The following is an 18,375-nucleotide window of genomic DNA, read 5'->3' on the forward strand; positions in this document are numbered from 1 at the left end:
TCAGTTACCCATGGAGTGCGTAACTCACTTAGCAGCCGGGCCCTGTGTTATGGTCAGGGCCCACAGAGGGGGCCTGACCTGCCCAAAGGATCGCTGTAGCCAGTGGCCGCTCTAACCCAGGACCTCCTTCTGCTCCCAATTCCCTGCTCCACTGTCCTGCCGTCGCCACAGACCAGTGTGTGACAGCTCCGCACTGCTCTGCCTTAAGAAGAGATTTCATCTGGGCCGAATCTACGTATGGGGGTACCTGGGGAGGGTTGGGGGGCTGGAGTCCCTGTCCTCTGGGATCAGAGGGCCCTCTGGCACTTCTAGAACTTCTTCCTTCTCCTCTGTGGGCTGGGTGCTTGAACCCTCCCTGGGGACCTGCAGAGTGGGTGGGGGCCGGGCTGGGGAGCACCGGAGCCCCACTCCATCCATACCCCTGCTTCCTCCGTGTTTTGACAAGAGCATCTGCTTCTTCCCCCAGACCTTTGGAGGGCCTCTTCTGCTCTCTCTGAACCCCCACCGGCCCCTGCCTCTCTTCTCAGCTGAGGTCCTGGCCAGCTACCACCCCAAGAGGGCCCCTAACACCACCCCGTACGTGACTTTGCCTCACCAACACCCCTACCTACCCCCAGGCGGCTGAGCCCCAACACGTCCCACTGCTGAGATTCTGGGGATTGAGGGCCTGCCTACACCGAGGAGGGCGCAGATGCCCGTCTCTGGCAACCATCTCGTTAGCTTCCTTCCCTCCTCCCTCAGACACATATTGGCCATCGCCGCATCAGCCTACAATCGCCTGTCTCGGAGCTCTGGGCAGGGCACATGCATTCTCCTCAGGTGAGTGATGGTGCCCCGCGGAACGCACAGGCCACTCTGAGGGCTGGGAGGCAGGGGACACGGGGTCCGCATTTGAAGCTGCAGGTCTGGTCCACTGCTGGGCAGCTGTGCTGGGCTTGGTAAGGGCTGTGGTCCTGGCTAAAGTCATCCACATGTCCCTTGAATGTGGCATCTCGGAGACTTCTTTCTCTTTGGTATCCATGCCCTGGGTCTGTCTCTCCACATTTCCGGGGTGCGGGGGTGGGCGTGTATCACTTACTGGTGGGCATACTCACTTCCTGGGTTCCTGGGGTGTCCTCTGTGCCCCTTCCTGGAGACCCTGTCAGCCCCTCCTGCCTGCAGTGGGCACAGTGGCTCAGGGAAGACAGAAGCTGCCAGAAAGATTGTGCAGTTCCTAAGCAGCCTGGAGCAGGAGCAGACAAGGGACCGAAGATGTCACGTGAGGAGCAGCGGGCCTTTTTCCAGGGATCCAAGGGGGACTGTCCTTCTCCTTTGGGCCAGGAGGATGGTCTCTGGGCCTCTGGCTTCTTCTTAGGGGCAACCCCAGGCATCGCCTACCGTGGGGCAGGGCGAGGTGGGGTGGGACTCCCCCTCTCCATGGAGGAGCACAACCCCCAGGCACAAAGTGTCCTCGGCTCGGATGGCCAATCAGTGGGTGCCACCGCCGTCCCCAGGGTCCTCAAATGCGTCTCCCCCACACAGCTGGATGGTGTCCTGCCCGTGCTCAGCAGCTTCGGCCACGCCAAGACAGTCCTCAATGCCAACGCCAGCCGCTTTGGCCAGGTCTTCTGCCTCTGCGTGCAGCAGTGAGTGGCAGGGGTCCTGGAGGGCATGGGGCCGGGGGTGGCACTCATGATCGGTTCCCTTGGCTGGGAACTGAGGTGCTGCCCTTGGGTCCAGCCCCTAGTGTGTCCCATTCTGAGCAGGTCCCCTAGGTTACATGCATCCTGGACACTACCCCCACCTCACTGTCCTGTGCCCACAGTGGGGTCATCGTGGGAGCCTCTGTGTCCCATTATCTGCTCGAGACCTCAAGGGTGGTGTTTCAGGTAAGACCCGCCCTGTGGCTCCCCTCTCGGTGGCTCCCAGCATGGGAAAGAGGGAGGAGCCGCTGTAAGGGGTTGTGGTCACTCAGCACCCCCAACCCTGCCTTTCCCAGGATTTGTTTTTGCTTCCCCTGAGGCACAGGACTGGACCACTGCTCCCCCTAAGCCGGTCCTTCTCCCCCAAGGCCCAGGCTGAGCGGAGCTTCCATGTTTTTTACGAGCTGCTGGCGGGGCTGGACCCTGCAGAACGGGAGAAGCTCTCCTTGCAGGGGCCAGAGACCTACTCCTACCTCAACCAGGTGGGGGCAGGCCCACTAGGCGCTGGGTGACCGGGCTTGCCCGGGGAAAGGTCTTGGCGTGGGGTGGGGGGCATGCTAAGGAGCGGCCAGCATAGAGCGGAGCCCTGGGCCGCCGGGCCCTGTCCCCTCACCCCTGCTGCGCTCTGCAGGGCCAGGCCTGCTGTCTCCAGGGCAAGGATGATGCTCGGGACTTCGAAGGACTGCGGAAGGCCCTGCAGGTCCTGTGCCCCGAGGAGATGACCGCCGCCTGGGCCGTGCTGGCCGCCGTCCTGCACCTGGGCAACATTTGCTTCTCGTCTTCAGAGGTGGGCTCCGGCTGCGGCTCGTGTGGACGCTGGATCAGCAGTGGCTTGTTTGTATAATCAGGGCAGCAAGGATAGCAAACACCTGTAGGTAGATCACAAAGCCCGGGGCTGCCCCAGGGCCGCTGGAGAGCGGGCAGATGCCCATCGTGTAGGTGAGAAAACAGGCCGGGATCGTCTCTGCCACCCCCCAAGAGGCAGACCTGCGCTAACGGAGCAGCTCGTGTGCACCCGGCACCGTGGGAGTCGCTTTCTGTATGTTTCCCGGTTCTGTTCCAGGCGTTTCCCCTTTAATGAGACAGTGGAGGGGCGTCTGGGGGGCTCAGTCAGGGAAGCGCGTGGGATACGGCGGGTCCACAGCAGGCCTCTCCCCGCCCCCTCCCTTCTCTGTCCAGCGGGAGTCCCAGGAGGTGGCTGCTGTGTCCAGCTGGGCCGAGATCCACGCGGCAGCCCGGCTGCTGCTGGTGCCACCCGAGTGCCTGGAGGGGGCTGTCACCAGGAGGGTCACAGTGAGTGCTGGGCTCCTCAGGAGGTGGGTCCCACTCCCCCACCCCTTCCACCTCCCCTACCCCCAGCCTCCCCCACCCCTGCAGGCTTGGCGTGGGCCCACGTAGGCCTCAGGCCTGTTGTTCCACGTGTTCCTACCTCCTCCGCCCTGCAGGAGACCCCGTGTGGCCGGGTCTGCAGGTCTCTGCCGGTGGAGAGCGCCGTCGACGCCAGGTGACCCCGGGGGCGGGAGGGAGCCGTGGCCAGGCCTGGCACTCGCACACAGGCTCACCCAGCCTGCCCACAGGGACGCCCTGGCCAAGGCCCTGTATTCCCGGCTTTTCACCTGGCTTCTGGAGAGGAGCAACGCGCAGCTGGCGGCTCCCGGGGAGGGAGAGCACGTGGACACCATCACCGTCGTGGACGTCTACGGCTTTGAGGTTGGCCCTTGGGACAGGGCCCGGGACAGGGTGCCCACTTCATCCTGATCATTTGTGGGGTCAGCGCTTCCTGAGGGGGGCGCTCGTGAGCCCTGGCCCGCCTATCCCTGAGTCGGCACAGGGACTGCGGCTGTAGCCTTTCTGCCCCGCTCTGTCCAGCCCCGACATCGCCTCTGGGGAGTTCTGTCCTGCTTGGCTTTGCAGAGTCTCACAGAAGCCTCTAAGGTGGCAGAAGACAGAGGCCCTAGGATGGATCAGCCCACAGCCTCCCCTCCCAAGCCCCAAGAGGAGCAGGAAAAGGGACAGTCCCCCCGATGGCCTGAGTTTTCATAAGCTCTTCACCCCTTTCTAGAAGATCCCCCCTTCCCAGGGCAGGGAGAAGAGGGCTAGAGCAAGAGAAGGTGGCCTCCACCCTGGTTCCTGGGTGGGCACTGTTCAGTGCCCCCTGCTCTCTCTTTTCCAGCATGCCCTTGGTGACTATGCCCTCTCGGGGGTGCGGGACTGTAGATGACTGTGGCAAGTGTGTGTTCTAGAGCGAGCCAAAGCTCTCTGTACAAAGGTGTATGGAATGTGGGCAGAGCCTGAGCTTACAAGTAACATGCTGGGGGCCTCAGAGAAAGGAACCTGTAATCCCTACAGGAAGAATGCTGGAAGGCTTCTTGGAGGCAGCGGCCTAGAGCCCTGCTTATGAGGATGTGGGATTCCAATAGCCAGCAAGCTACTAGGTCAGAGGAACAGACACCTTCCAGACCACAGGATGGCTGTGACCGGAGGCCTGAAGGCTCACAGTCCTGCTGAGGCAGAGGGAGGGTGTGGGCTGAAGGGGGGCCTTCGGACTTGACTCTGTCAGCCCCAGGGCACCACTCCTCCCTGAGTTCCAGGAGGGGAGTGTGCAGGCTCCCCTCCACCGCCCCGTGCCCCCACAACTGTGCAGGTGCCCATGTCCCTGCCTCTGTGCCCCCAGGCCCTGCGGGTGAACGGGCTGGAGCAGCTGTGCAATAACCTTGCCAGCGAGCGCCTGCAGCTCTTCTCCAGCCGGCTGCTGTGGGCGCAGGAGGAGGTACGGGGCGCTGGCCCGGGCGGGGGCCGGGGTCGCCCAGGCCTTCCAGACCAGGGGCCATCCTTGGGAAATGGAAGGTGCTGAACTGAGAGCTCTGCCCCAAAGCCCCCTGGCCCACCGTCTCAGCCCTCCTGGGCCTCATTTTACTCATCTGGACAATGGGAGGCCATCCCTGCTCCGGCTCCAGGGAGCTCCCCCACGCATGTGGGCGTGCTCTGTACCTGGCCCCGCGCTGGCTGTTCCCAGGAGGCCTGTCGGCGGGAGCTGCTGGCCTGGGTGCCCGTTCCCCAGCCTGTGTGGGACACCTGTCTGGACCTCCTCGTAGACCAGCCCCACAGCCTCCTGAGGCTCCTGGATGCCCAGACGTGGCTGCCCCAGGTGAGCCCCGAGCAGTGGGGGCCCTGGTGGCCAGTCCGGGGCCCACAGGGCCCCTGAGAGGAGCCACAGGTGATGGGGGCAGAAACCCTGCCCGTAGTCTCTCTGCACGGCTTGGGTTCAAATCCTGTCTCTCCCTCGGTCCTTGCTGCAGAAGGGGCAGGGTGGTGGGGACAGCACAGGCTCATGTAGGGCTGGTGGGGTCCCTTGGGCCTCCAGCTAGTAGGGAGCCAGCCTCAGGGCCGTGGTGCCCCCATTCCACAAATACTTATTGATCATCCTGGAGGGATGCACGGTCCGGGCTGGGGCACTTCGCGCTCAAAGGCCTGAGGGAAGCCCGTCCCTCTTATCAGGCCACAGACCACACCTTCCTTCAGAAGTGTCATTACCATCACGGCAGTCACCCCTGCTACTCCAAGCCCCAGCTGCCCCTTCCTATCTTCACCGTGAGGCATTGCGCTGGGACTGTCACCTACCAGGTATCAGGGTAAATCAGGGAGAGACTCCTGGGTGAATCGGTGAGGGTGATGTGGCCGGGGGCGGCCCTCCCCAGAGCTGACTCACCTGACAGCTAAGAGGAGTAAGTGAAGAGAGGCCCCTCCCAGGGCTTGACCATACATTTCTACCTACGCCCTTGGCCCTGCACAGTCCCCAGTATGATTTATTGCGTTCTGGTCGAGCACAAGCCTCAAGACCAGCAGGGGTGGGGCATACTCGTGGGACTTGACTCTGTAACCTCCGGGTGTCTGCTTCTCCTCCTGAGGCTTCGTTTTCCCATCTGTAAAATGGGAACGGGAATCTGTCCTATAACACCGTTGTGAGGATTAAATGCGGTAATGGGGAAGTGGTCAGGCAGGTGCCTGGCAGATTGTAGGTGCTCACTGAAGAGACTTGCCTTTCCCCGTTCAGAGTTTCAGGGGTGACAGCACACCCAGGAGGTTAACTGCTGAGGAGTGGGGTAAAGGGTAAAGGGTAGGACCACATGGCTCGTTTGAGGTAGAGCAAGTCCAGTAAGGCTTCTTGGAGGAGGTGACCCATTTCGGCACACAGATCAGTTATACCTCTGCTCCGCCCTCAGAAAACTCTAATCACATCTTTTAAAAGCCACACACACAAGGAGTCTTAGTAAAGAAAACCACAAAACTATCTGGAAGCTCACAAAGGAAATCTTTTTTAAGACTTTTATTTATTTGAGGGGCGCCTGGGTGGCTCAGTGGGTTAAGCCGCTGCCTTCGGCTCAGGTCATGATCTCAGGGTCCTGGGATCGAGTCCCACATCGGGCTCTCTGCTCAGCAGGAGGCCTGCTTCCCTCTCTCTCTCTCTGCCTGCCTCTCTGACTACTTGTGATTTCTCTCTGTCAAATAAATAAATAAAAATCTTTAAAAAAAAAAAAAAAGACTTTTATTTATTTGAGAGAGAGAGAGAGAGAGAGCATGAGCTGGGGGAGGGCCAGCAGGAGAGAAGCAGGCTCCCCACTGAGCAAGAAACCCATTGCGGGGCTCGATCCCAGGACCCTGAGATCATGACCTGAGCCAAAGGCAGACGCTTAACCCACTGAGCCACCCAGGAGCCCCCCAAAAACTTTTTTTTAAAGTAATCTCTACACCCAACATGGGGCTGGCACTCATGACCCTGAGATCTAGAGTCACACGTGTTTGCCTAAGCCAGCCAGGCGCCCCACAAAAGTTGCAATTTTGATGAAATCCAGTCTATTTTTTTTTTTTTTTTGGTTGCCCACGCTTTTGGTATCCTATTCAGGAAATTGGTGCCAAGCCCAATGTCACGAAGCTTTCTTCCTACGTTTTCTTCTAAGAGTTTTAGAGTTCCAGGCCTTAAATTTAGGTCTTTGATCCATTCATTTTGGGTTAATTTTTATATCTGATGTAAGATAAGAGTCCAACTTCATTCATTTGCATGGGGATTTCCAGTTTTCCCCCAGAGCCGTTAGTTGACGGACAAAGGTGGCCCTTTATTTAGCCCAGTGGGGAGAGGCTGGATTATGTGACAAGGGACCCGCCCCCAGCCCAGCCTTCTCTCTTTGGCTTCCCCTCCACTCCCCACATTGTCTCTTGCAGGTTCACAAGTTTGTAAACAGAAACCGGGATCATCTTGACCTTGCCGTGGTGGCGATGCTTGCCCAGAGCCAGCTCCAGGTGCCCCTGCCAGCCCTCTCGGAGCCCCCACCCCTCCACACTGTGTCCTCCACCTTCTGCCCTGGATGCTCTTTGCCCCAGGGGGTAGCCCCTGCACCTTGGACCATGGGCTGAGCCTTCCGGGGTCTGGATGCTGTGGACTGACCTACCCTAGCTCCCCCGGGTTGGGGATGCAGGCCGGGCTGTGGACAGGCTTGGGAAGCAAGCCAGCTCGGCCTCCTCTCGTCCCACAGCTGGTGGGCAGCCTGTTCCGGGAAGCAGAGTCCCAGTCCACGGCCGGGCCGGGCAAGCCCACACTGGCCTCTCGATTCCAGCATTCCCTGGAGGACCTCCTAGCCCGGCTGGGCAGGTGAGACAGTGCCGCCCATACGAGACCCCAGGGACTCGGGGGGCTGCTCTGTGCCCACATGACCCACCCCCCCTTCCTCCGTCAGGAGCCATGTCTATTTCATTCAGTGCCTCAACCCCAACCCCGGAAAGGTGAGCTTCCCTCCCCCCTTCCCCGCCCTGCACCTGGCCCCAGAGCCTTCCCATCCCCCTGTCCTGCCCTGCTCAGCAGCTCCCCCGGCCCCCCACAGCTTCTCACTGGCTCTGTTCCATGGCCACAGCTTCCGGGCCTCTTTGATGTGGGACACGTGGCAGAGCAGCTACACCAGGCGGGCATCCTGGAGGCAGTACGTACCCGCAGTGCCAACTTCCCCGTGCGCCTGCCCTTCCAGGCCTTCCTGGCCAGGTAGGGTCCCAGGATGGAGGGCAGCCAAGGGCCCGGACACAGGATCCATAAGGAGGGCCCCCTGGAGTGGCTGGCAGACCTGGGGTTCCTTCAGGGTGGAAGTGGACGCTCTTTCCTTGGGGTCCTGAGCCTGGCCTCCACCTGCCTCTTCTCACTGCCCTCCCCTCCCTCTGTCCCTCTGACCTTCCTTATTGGTGACCCCCTCCCTGCCCACGCCTCCCCCTGCCCCTCCGCCATTCAGCAAAGCTCAGCTGGGGTCTGGCACATAGTAGGTGCATTGCAAATCGTTGAATGACTCGGGGGCTGGGGGGTCGGGCAAGCGTTGGGGGAGGTCCTCGCTGTGCTTGTTCTGACCTCAGTTTCCCCCTCCTCGGGCCAGGTTCCGGGCTCTGGAGACGGAGGCGCAGGGAGAGTCCTCTGACCGTGAGAGGTGCGGCGCCATCCTGAGTCACGTGCTGGGGGCCGAGTCACCCCTCTGTCACCTCGGAGCCACCCAGGTGTGTGTGTGTGTGTGTGTGTGTGTGCGCGCGCGTGCGCATGTCCATGGCTGGAAAGGGAGAGGAGCATTCCAGAACAAACTCAGGAATAGGTAGCCCTTCTGGGTGGTGAGGCGTTGGAGTGGGCCTGGGCGGCAGGTGTCCTGGGCTCCCCACAAGAATCAGTTGTGCTGCTGGAAGGAAGCAGGCCAAGGCCTCAGGACAAGAGCAGGACAGGCCTCAGGACCACCAGCCCGGGCACCCTCACCTCTGCCCCCAGGTTCTGCTGCGGGAGCCAGGCTGGCAGCAGCTGGAGCAGCACCGGGCCCAGCGACGCTCCCAGGCCCTGCTCGCCCTGCACGGCAGCCTGCGCACCTGCATCTCCCGTCAGCGCCTCAGCCGCCTCCTCCTGCCGCGGATGCAGGCTCGCGTGCGAGGGCTCCAGGCCAGGTCTGCAGGGGTGGGCGAGACGGGGGGCCTCCTGCAGGTGGTGGGGCAGAGTATGGGAGGGGTGGGGCCTCAAGAAAATCTACCTGCCCTGGGGCCCTCCTGTCAGCATCCCCTTGCAGCCTCTGCTTGAATACCCTGAGTGACAGGAAGCTCACTACCTGATCGGGCCACCGGAACCTGCAGTCTTGACTCCTTGAATGTTTTCTAGTCTGTTCTCCACTCTGCCCCGAGAATGATCTTTTAAAAGCGTGAATCAGTCTGTGTGAGACCCTGCCTATCTCTCCAGCCTCTAGGCCAGAATTTTATACTCCAGGCTCTTTGGACTTCTTGGTCCTGAGGACTGGCCTCCCCGTTCTCACATAATGAACTCCCATTCACCTTTACAGCTTGATGGGAAGGTCTGTGCTCGTTGAACAGCAGCTGCTGGTTGACCTTCTCCATTACCCTGGGCCCAGCTGGTGACCCCCAGGGATGCAGGGAGGGATGGTGCCTCCCAGGCACACTAGGGGGGGGTTGATCAGGTGTGACAGTGAACCTGTCACCAGTCACCTCCAAGGTAGCAGTAAAGTGCTGAGAACAAAGTGAGGGCAGTGCCCTGGACCCAGGGGAGACTTCCAAGACCGCACCCCCAACGCCACTCTCTTTCCAAAATGTCATCACCAGCTGACCCTCTAACCCTCACACAGTCCTCCCCAGCTCGCCTTTCCTCCAGCCCCCAGGAACCTCCCATCCACTTTCTGTCCCAACCGACTGGCCTATTCCGGATGGCCGAAGTGCGTTGACTCATGCAGTGTTTCCGTTCCCGTCTGGCTCACTGCGCCAAGTGGAACGTTCGCGAGGTTCATCTGCGTGGTAGCAGGTGGCCAGGCTTCGCTCCTCCTGGCCCCTGGGCGCACAGACCGCTCCCGTCAGCGGTCTCTAGGACCGCTTCTACTTTCTGGTGTTCGTGAGTGAGGCTGATGGGACCACGAGCGTGCCGGTGTCTGCTCAAGTCTCTGCTTCCGGCTCTTCGGGGTCTTTACCTAGGAATGGAGTTGGGGTCATATGGTGATTCTGTGTTTGGTGTTTTAAGGGGTTACGCTCCCGAGAGTGTGTTTCAGGGTTCCAATTTCTCTGCAACTTTGCTGGTACTTATTTTCCACTTAAAAAAAAAAAAAAAGATTCATTTATGACAGAGAGAAAGCATCAGCAGAGGGAGAGGGAGAAGCAGAGCCCCCACTAAGCAGGGGGCCCCATGCAGGGCTCGATCCCAGGACCCTGAGATCAGATCCTGAGCTGAAGGTAGATGCAAACCCACTGAGCCACCCTGGCACCTCTATTTTCCACTTTTTGACCCTGGCCATCCTCGTGGGCACGGAGCAGTACCACATCGCGGCTTTGACTTGCATCTCTCTGATGGCTAACGAGGTTGAGTGTCTTCTCATGTTTCTTGGCTCGTTGTGGATCATCGTGGAGAAATGTCCAGTCGAGTCCTCGGTCTGTTTTTCCTTCATATAGCTTGTCTTGTTGTTGGGCTGTGGGAGTTCCTTCTACATCCTAGATATCAAACTTTTTTTTTTTTTTTAAGATTTTATTTATTTATTTGACAGCCAGAGATCACAAGTATGCAGAGAGGTAGGCAGCAGGAGGGAGTGGGAATGCAGGCTCCCCGCTGAGCAGAGCTGGGCTCGATCCCAGGACCCCAAGACCATGACCAAAGCCAAAGGCAGAGGCTTTAACCCACCGAAGCACCCCGAAACTCTTATCAAATATGTGATTTGCAAGCATTCTCCTGTTCCGTGTGTTGTCTTGTGATGCTCTTTGTGGTGTCTTTTAACAAAATATGTACATTTATAATTATTTTTTAAGTAAACTCTAACCCCAACTTGAGGCTTGAACTCATGACCCCGAGATGCTCTACCCATTGAGTCAGCTGACTGCCTCAAAGCTGAGCATTGATTTTTTCATTTTAATCCTGCCCACGACTCCTTTACTGAGGAGCATCGTCTTCTCTCTGGACAATTCTCAAAGACATGATCGCTTCCGTGATCTCTTAGTAGATTTCCAGTGATAGCACTTGTTTCATTTTTTTAGAAATTCCACTTCTTGAGTAAAAATAGGTGAGACTCTTCTCAACATGTGGGTTGATTGATTTCATCTTGTGGTGGGGCAGGGGTTACGCAGATCCTGACTGTGCAGATGAGGACGATGAAACAAGAGGCCGAGGGACTTACCCACGACCACATTGACCGGAGTGGGGCGGGGGAGGGAGGCCGGCGGTCGGCTCTGCTGCCCGAGACCGTCATCCCCGAAGCCGAACACCTTCTCAATGTCCTAGTTCTTTCAAGGTGTCCTGTCCTTCCGCCATGGCTTCTACTAAGCACCCAGGACCCTGTCGGCCCGGGGTCCGTGCACTTGTGTCTCAGCTTGGAGGGTTCAGGTACCGGGTCTGGGCTTGAGCTCCTCCCCAACCCCCTTCCCGGCCTCCAGGAAGCGGTACCTCCGACGGCGGGCGGCTCTGGGACAGCTGAGCACCGTCCTGCTGGTGGCCCGGCCCTTGCTCCGGAGGCGACAGAGATTGAAGGTGAGTGTCTGGCAGATTGCCGCTCGGGGCAGAGGAGTCAGGCAGCCTTGTTGGCGTCCAGGAGTCCAGGCCTGAGCGCACGATGACCGGGGCTCAGAGACCACGGCCGCCCCAGCTCTTCCCACTAACCCGCTGCCAGGCCAGGGGAGGCTGGGGCCTTGGGAGGTCACTTCCGTCATCCCTGTGCCCCCACCCAGAGTCTGACTGTCCCCTGCATGTCTGGGGTGTCCTCCCCTCATCCCCTCCAGACCTTCTCAGGGCTGGGCTGCTTCCCGCTTTGGCCTGATGACACCAGCATGAGGGCCATAAAGCAGCTCAAAGGTCAGTGCCCACACACAGCTCCCCTCTTCGGCCCCTCCCTGGCTGGACTTTGTCTCCTGGGACCATTTCTTCCTGCCTCCTCCCCAGCGCCCTGGCAGATGGGTAGTGGCTGGTGAGGGCTCCGAAGAGCTGGCGACAGGCAGCTGGCCCCTCTGGGTCTGGGCTAGTTTCTCAACTCGGGGCCAGAGGGGGCCGCCGGACCGCTGAGGCAGGGAGTTGCCAGGAGGCTCCCAGAGACCTCCTCACCGGGGCACCAGCTCCCCCTGCATCTCTTCCAGCAGCTTGGGCATCGGCGTGGCCAACACAGCGGCCCGGCCTCCAGGACAGCACCAGGCATGGTAGGTGGTCTGGAAGCTCCAGGGCGTGCGCTGGGTGATGAGCCTCCTGGGACCGGCATGGCTTGTGGAAGAGTGTGGGGTCACCAGTGTGCATCCCTTGAGTCCTCCAAGAAGAGGCCTGGGCCACCCTCTGAGGGCTCTTGGGGTCCTATTTGTGTCCAGGATCAGAATCCTTGGTCTTCGGAGAAGTTTATGGTCCCGGGGGTGAGGAGGGACACTGGGTCCCTGTCCCCCTCCTTTAGTCCTTGGCCGATCATTCCTCTCTGCTAGGAGCTGGGGCGCTTGGAGATCCCGGCTGAGGTGGCCGTCTTGCTGAAGACCGCAGAAGGTGAGTTTTGGTTCGTGTCCCTCTTACATGACCCCTCCCTCCCGTCTCTCTACTGTGGTCCCTCCCGGTGATGCTCTGGGCTCCCCTGAGCTCCCACCGCCCCGGGACTGGGGGCGGATGATGAGAGGCGGAGGCGGTCCATCGCCAGCCTCCTTACCTCGGCCTTTCTGGGCTGCCTCTGGGTGCTACCCCCAGGCCATCACCATGCCTTGGATGGGAGCATCACCGAGTCCATGCCCCCTGAAGTTCCTGCCCGGACCAGCCTGAGCCTCCCGCCCGACATCGACCAGTTCCCGTTCTCCAGCTTCATCTCCACTAACTTTCAGGTGGGCCCCCAGACCATGGCTCTTCCTGGCAGATTTCCGTGGCTCCCCCTGGACATGAGCCCTGCCGGGCAGAAGCTGTACCTGTGCCCTCTTCCCACTGCACTCATCCTCTCCCATCATGGGGGCAACGGGTGCAGCACCCCCGTTTGGAGAATACCCATTGAAGCGAAACATCTCGCTCTCGGGAGTAACTTAGCTCCGTGAGGCCGCACCTGTGTTACACCTGTGGCTCGTCCTGCCGTTGACGTCGTGTCTTTAGAGTGTGTGTAACAATAAGGCAAACGTCCAGGCTGCCGTGTTGGGTACAAAAGCAGGATTCCAAACCGGACAACAGAGTATGATCCCGGCTTTGTTAAAAGCAACAATAGGTGTGGGAGGGCGATGGATGTATCTGCATAGAAAGCAAGACTGGAGGGGCCCCAGATGGCTCAGTTGAGTAATCGTCTGCGTTTGGCTCAGGTCATGATCCCGGGTCGGGGGTTGGAGCCCTGCATTGGGCTCTCTGCTCAGCGGGGAGCCTGCTTCTTTCTCTCCCTCTGCCTGCCACTCCCCCTGCTGGTGCGCACGCACGCGTGTTCTCTCTCTGTCAAATGAATAAATAAAATCTTTAAAAAGGGAAAAAAAAAAAGCAAGACTGGGAAGAGAGGCTAAAATGTCAACTGTGGGGGCACCTGGGTGGCTCAGTGGGTTAAAGCCTCTGCCTTCGGCTCGGGTCATGATCCCAGGGTCCTGGGATCGAGCCCCACATCGGGCTCTCTGCTCCGTGGAGAGCCTGCTTCCTCCTGTCTCTCTGCCTGCCTCTCTGCCTACTTGTCATCTCTGTCTATCAAATAAATAAATAAAACCTTTAAAAAAAATAATAAAATAAAAGAAAATGTCAACTGTGGTCATGACTGGCAGGAAAATAGTAATGGATTTTTTTTTAAAGATTTTATTTATTTATTTGACAGATCACAAGTAGGCAGAGAGGCAGGCAGAGAGCGAGAGAGGAGGAAGCAGGCTCCCCGCTAAGCAGAGAGCCCGATGTGGGGCTTGATCCCAGGACCCTGGGATCATGACCCGAGCCGAAGGCAGAGGCCTCAACCCACTGAGCCACCCAGGCGCCCCAGTAATGGATTTTTAAATTCTTTATTCTTTTCCATGTTTTCTGAGTTTTCTATATGCATGGACATCAATTTTCTAATCAGGAGGAGCCACGGAGATGTGTCCCTAAGGTGGTTTTCCTCGCCAGCCCCTCTCCGTCTCCCAGGGCGCGGGCTCCCCTGGGCTCCGCTGGGGCCTCTCCCGCAGGTTGGCACGGACCAGCCAGACTGGCATGTGCTCAGACACTGTCACCCTCGTCCTTGTAGGAGCCGGCCCTGCCCAGCCCCGGGCAGCTGCTGGCGGAGCCCCTGACCCGGCTGCACGGGGAGAACCCACAGCACGCGCTGGATATCAACAAGGTGGTGAGTGACACGGTGGGGAGGGGACAGGGTGGGCTGGACCCTAACTCCTGGGGTTTGGCTGAGTGCAGGGGGTGGGGGGGCACGCCCTGGCACATCCTGCCCTCGCCTTGCTCCGTGTCTGCAGATGCTGCGGCTCCTGGGGGATGGGTCCCTGCTGCCCTGGCAGGAGCAGAGCATGGGCGAGTACCTGGTGCGGCAGGGCCAGCGCCGGCCGGGGCTGCGGGACGAGATCTTCAGCCAGCTTGTGGCCCAGATCTGGCACAACCCAGACGAGCAGCAGACCCAGCGCAGCTGGGCCCTCATGGCCATCCTGCTCAGCGCCTTTCCCCCCATGCCTCCCCTGCAGAAGCCACTGCTGAAGTAAGGAGCCTGTTTTGCGGGGCCCAGGGAGTGGGATCGGCGGACCGCCCACCCCCACTGCAGCGCTGTGCTGTCCCCACAGATTTGTGTCCGACCAGGCCCCCAGAGGCATGGCAGCGCTGTGCCAGCACAAGCTGCTGGGGGCCCTGGAGCAGGCGCACCTGGCCCCTGGAATGGCACGGGCGCACCCCCCGACCCAGCTCGAGTGGACGGCTGGCCGGCGGCGGGGCCGCATGGCTCTGGACATCTTTACCTTCAATGGTGATGCTTCCCTTCTGCTCAGGCCTCTCCCTGCCTCAGCCCTCTGGCGGCACCCCCGGGACCCTGATCACAGGGTCCTGTCCTGCTCCGGGAGCCCCCATGGGGACAGCTGCCCCTTCTCATTGGAAGGACCTGCTGCCCCTCACTCCGGCCCCCACCACCTGTCCCTGTAGAGGAGTGCTACTCCGCGGAGGTGGAGTCCTGGACCACGGGGGAGCAGTTCGCCGGGTGGATTCTGCAGAGCAGGTACGGGCCCATGGGATGGGGAGTGTGGCCAATACAGATCGCTGTCCCCTCCTCATCCTCCCTGCCCACTCTCCTGTCAGGGGCCTCCTGCAAACCCAGGGCCAAAGCCTGCTCCCCAAGGACATTGGCGGGGAGTGGGGGCCTGGAGGGGTAAGTGGGCAGGAGCCAGACCAGACCGTAGGTTCAAGATAGGGAGCAGGAGTAGAGGTTATGTCTGTGGTCCAGATTCTAACGATACAGGTCAATAAATGAGCACATCAGACCCGATGTGGAAGCAGTAGGTTGTGAGGGGCGAAGAGAGGAGAGTTGTCTGAGGAAACCAGTGCCTCCACCAGGTTCTGCCCCTTCCCCAGCGGCCTCCCACTGGGGACCCTCGGGGTGGCCCTCTTCCTGGCGGATCACTCCCTACAGTACCGCTCTTCCCTCCCCAGAGGACTGGAGCTGCCCCCCCGTGGCTGGTCCGTGTCACTGCACGCCGGGGACTCCTGGCAGGATTTGGTTGGCTGTGACTTCGTGCTGGACCTCATCGGCCAGACTGAGGACCTGGGGGACCCAGTCAGTCCCCACAGCTACCCCATTGCCCCCCGTGGCTTGTAGGTGCCGGCCCAGCACCCCCATCCCAGCCTGTTCCTATCTCTGTTCTGTCACAGGTGACCCCCCGAGCCACCTTATCACACCGGGGGTTCAGAGGACCTGCTACAGCCCCAGCGCCCCCGCACATACCTCACCTTCTCCCACACCATGGGAATGACCCCCCACACCAGCTTCTTTTCTTTGCCTCAGACTGGACACCACCCCCATCCAAGGCACCCCCTTAGCTGGGCCCCACTGTCTCCCACAGGGACGAGGACATCCCCCCTGCCCCTGGCATCCAGGCCCCCTCACTGCCAGATCCACCTCCAGGGCCAGCCCCCGCACTACCCAGCAGGATCCAGTCAGGTAAGGCCAGAATGGGCACAGTGAGGTTGCCCATGCGGTGGGAATAGGGGTGCCGGTTGCCCCGTACCCCAGGGGGGCAATAACCCTCCTCTGGCCCCATAGGGGAGTCTCAGAACTCAGGGAACCTGGATGGCTTCCTGGACCACCTCTTCCAGCCAGTCCTCTCTCCAGGTCACAGGGTAAGTGTTCTGTACACACACCTGACCCCGTCCCTGCCCCTCCCCCCCAACCCCGGGGTCCACCGCCGCCTCTCTCATCTCTCCCGGGACTCTGGTTCTGACTCTTTGGCCTGTGGCCTTGGTCCCTTCAGGATCTGGAGCAAGCCTGGGCTCTGAGCAGCCGCATGAAGGGAGGGGGCGCCGTGGGGCCCATGCAGCAAGGCAGCTACCCCATGGGTGAGTGCGGGGCTCAGCATCCATTCCAGGGTCTCCCCAGCCCCACAGCATGGGCAAAGCACTGCCAGGGACCTCTAGGCACCCGGGGTGAGAGCTCCAGCCAGCACCCTGGGGGCTCTTCCTCTTCTTATTGCTGGAGGGCTAGAGGGAGGGGGTCTGTGGGCTCAGATAAGGATTGACCCAGCAGGGTCCTGTTCCCTCAGTTTACCCAGGGATGATGCAGATGCCTGGATACCAGCCAGCCATGGTGCCTGCCCCTGTGCCCATGATGCCAGCAATGGGCGCAGTCCCTGCCATGCCAGGTAAGGCCAGGTGGCATGTCCCTTCTCAGGTAGGAGCTGGAGGAAGGGAGGTCCCGCCAGGGGGGCCCGGAGGAGCCAGCGGGCAGGGGGCTATGTGCAAGCTGGGCACCTGTATGCCACCTGCAGCCATGGTGATGCCACCGCAGCCGCCGCCGGCACCGCAGCCCCTGCTTTCCAGTGTGGACCCGAGGCAGCTGGCCGCCCAGCAGCAGAGCTTCATCAACCAGCAGGCGCTCCTCCTGGTGAGGGTGGGCAGGGCCCTCAGAGCGCCTCGGGGCCAGGTCTGCGGGGCCCAGCCCGACCCGCTCTTACTAGGCCAACCGCCTCTCCCCGCTCAGGCCCAGCAGATGACCACCCAGGCCATGACCTTGTCGCTGGAACAGCAGACACAGCGGCACTGGCGCCAGGCTCAGCCTCAAGCCCAGGCCCCTGGAGCTGCTTCCCCGACCTCACCCCCACCTGTCGCCCCCAAGCCTAAGAAGCCCCTGGCCCTGCAGCGGGAGCCAGAGCGGGAGGTGGAATCGGTGGGTGCCTGTCTGAGGGCGAGGAGCCGGGCAGGGTCTGGGATGGAGACGGTAGGTTCCAGGGCCGAGCGGCCACGGGTCCCCACGGGAGCAGGAAGAGGAGGAAAAGATGCCTGGGGTCCGAGCGATGGGGTGATGGGGTCGGGGGATGGAGGGGATGCTGGGGGAGGGGCATCTCGGCTGGGGGAGGGGCAACTCAGCTGGGGGAGGGGCAACTCGGCTGGCGGGGCTGCCCCTTCACTTCCCCTTCCTGCCCTCAGGAGACCTCACAGGAGCCCCGAGAGAAGCCCCAGCGGCCCAAGAGCTTCAAGCAGAAACAGGACTATTTCCAGAAGATGGGTGAGGGTGCTTGGGGTGGTCGGGTTCCGCACAGGCCGGGCCGTGTGGGGCACACTCTCCTCCCTTGGGTCCATGTCACCCATCTCAGAGCCCGCTGGGCACAGCAGGGAGAGTAATCGGGCCACCTGGGGCACGTACAGGGCAGCAGCAGATCACGGTGAAGACAGCGAAGCCTCCGCCCAAGGTGCAGATCTCCCAGGATGAGGAGCAGGACGAGGAGAAACCGAGAGGTGGGGGCGCCGTGGGAGGGCCATGGGGGGGCCATGGGGGAGGGCCGGGCCCTATGGGACTGGACGGGGTTTCATGTGTTTCTTCTCCTTCTGGTCAGTGCCCTCACCCCCTCCTCCCCGCGTAGTGACGAGTGCCCCGACACAAGGTAGGGTCAAAGCTGCGCAAGAGGCGGAGGCCAAGCCGGCGGCCCAGAGGGCAGGGCCCGGTGGTCACCCTGTGCCAGCGCCCCACCGGCGGGCTGAGCCGAGCCGGGAGATCCGGAACATTATCCGCATGTACCAGAGCCGCCCGGGCCCCGTGCCCATGCCTGTGCAGCCGGCCAGGTGGGCCTCGGGGGAGATTGGGGCTGCCCCCTCCCTGGGGAGTCACCCTGGGGACTCAGGGCCTCTTCCTTCTCTCAGGAAGCCCCCGAAAAACTTCCTGAAGAAAAACAACCCCAAGGACGAGGCTCTGGCTAAGTTGGGGATCAGCGACGCCCACGCACCTGTGTCGGTGAGGCCCCAGCCCCCAGGCATGGCTTCTCACCTCGGGGTCCAGGGCTCTCTGGGGTGAATTTGGCCTTAACCCTAGACCCAGCTGCGTACATGCTTTGTGCCTCCCCAGACGCCGTCCCCCAGCCCTGGGAAGGGCCCCGCACCAGCCGTGGCCCCTCGACCCAAGTTCCCACCACAGTTCAGGCCCTCCAGCTCCAGCAAGGACAGCCAGGGTCTCTCTGACGAGACTCCACCTGCCCCCCAGTCACCCTCACCTCCACCAGCACCCCCGCTGCCTCCGCCTGAGGAACCAGACAGCCCTTTAGCTGGGCCCCACAGTAAGGA

At 61.0% G+C, this 18,375-nt stretch overlaps 1 protein-coding gene across 1 annotated transcript in view; it reads left to right on the forward strand.

The window, feature by feature from the left end:
- The window catches only part of MYO15B (myosin XVB), a 30,158-nt gene that overhangs the window by 2,479 nt on the left and 9,304 nt on the right, over window positions 1-18,375 (forward strand). The window contains exons 2-41 of the mRNA XM_032322592.1: window positions 172-235; window positions 467-576; window positions 742-819; window positions 1,162-1,258; window positions 1,522-1,625; window positions 1,805-1,868; window positions 2,051-2,164; window positions 2,314-2,469; window positions 2,862-2,975; window positions 3,128-3,186; window positions 3,260-3,392; window positions 4,357-4,452; window positions 4,699-4,830; window positions 5,181-5,306; window positions 6,903-6,980; window positions 7,214-7,329; window positions 7,415-7,460; window positions 7,589-7,713; window positions 8,093-8,210; window positions 8,470-8,639; window positions 11,109-11,202; window positions 11,802-11,861; window positions 12,132-12,189; window positions 12,385-12,515; window positions 13,865-13,960; window positions 14,085-14,320; window positions 14,403-14,581; window positions 14,755-14,827; window positions 15,259-15,420; window positions 15,669-15,766; window positions 15,869-15,945; window positions 16,077-16,161; window positions 16,365-16,463; window positions 16,590-16,705; window positions 16,802-16,987; window positions 17,248-17,326; window positions 17,467-17,556; window positions 17,655-17,880; window positions 17,959-18,049; window positions 18,161-18,368. Coding sequence (XP_032178483.1) covers window positions 172-235; window positions 467-576; window positions 742-819; window positions 1,162-1,258; window positions 1,522-1,625; window positions 1,805-1,868; window positions 2,051-2,164; window positions 2,314-2,469; window positions 2,862-2,975; window positions 3,128-3,186; window positions 3,260-3,392; window positions 4,357-4,452; window positions 4,699-4,830; window positions 5,181-5,306; window positions 6,903-6,980; window positions 7,214-7,329; window positions 7,415-7,460; window positions 7,589-7,713; window positions 8,093-8,210; window positions 8,470-8,639; window positions 11,109-11,202; window positions 11,802-11,861; window positions 12,132-12,189; window positions 12,385-12,515; window positions 13,865-13,960; window positions 14,085-14,320; window positions 14,403-14,581; window positions 14,755-14,827; window positions 15,259-15,420; window positions 15,669-15,766; window positions 15,869-15,945; window positions 16,077-16,161; window positions 16,365-16,463; window positions 16,590-16,705; window positions 16,802-16,987; window positions 17,248-17,326; window positions 17,467-17,556; window positions 17,655-17,880; window positions 17,959-18,049; window positions 18,161-18,368 — 4,544 coding nt within the window. The remainder of the gene's footprint in view (window positions 1-171; window positions 236-466; window positions 577-741; window positions 820-1,161; window positions 1,259-1,521; window positions 1,626-1,804; window positions 1,869-2,050; window positions 2,165-2,313; window positions 2,470-2,861; window positions 2,976-3,127; window positions 3,187-3,259; window positions 3,393-4,356; window positions 4,453-4,698; window positions 4,831-5,180; window positions 5,307-6,902; window positions 6,981-7,213; window positions 7,330-7,414; window positions 7,461-7,588; window positions 7,714-8,092; window positions 8,211-8,469; window positions 8,640-11,108; window positions 11,203-11,801; window positions 11,862-12,131; window positions 12,190-12,384; window positions 12,516-13,864; window positions 13,961-14,084; window positions 14,321-14,402; window positions 14,582-14,754; window positions 14,828-15,258; window positions 15,421-15,668; window positions 15,767-15,868; window positions 15,946-16,076; window positions 16,162-16,364; window positions 16,464-16,589; window positions 16,706-16,801; window positions 16,988-17,247; window positions 17,327-17,466; window positions 17,557-17,654; window positions 17,881-17,958; window positions 18,050-18,160; window positions 18,369-18,375) is intronic.

This window comes from Mustela erminea, chromosome 18 (assembly GCF_009829155.1).
Source record: "Mustela erminea isolate mMusErm1 chromosome 18, mMusErm1.Pri, whole genome shotgun sequence".
Classification (NCBI taxonomy): domain Eukaryota; kingdom Metazoa; phylum Chordata; class Mammalia; order Carnivora; family Mustelidae; genus Mustela; species Mustela erminea.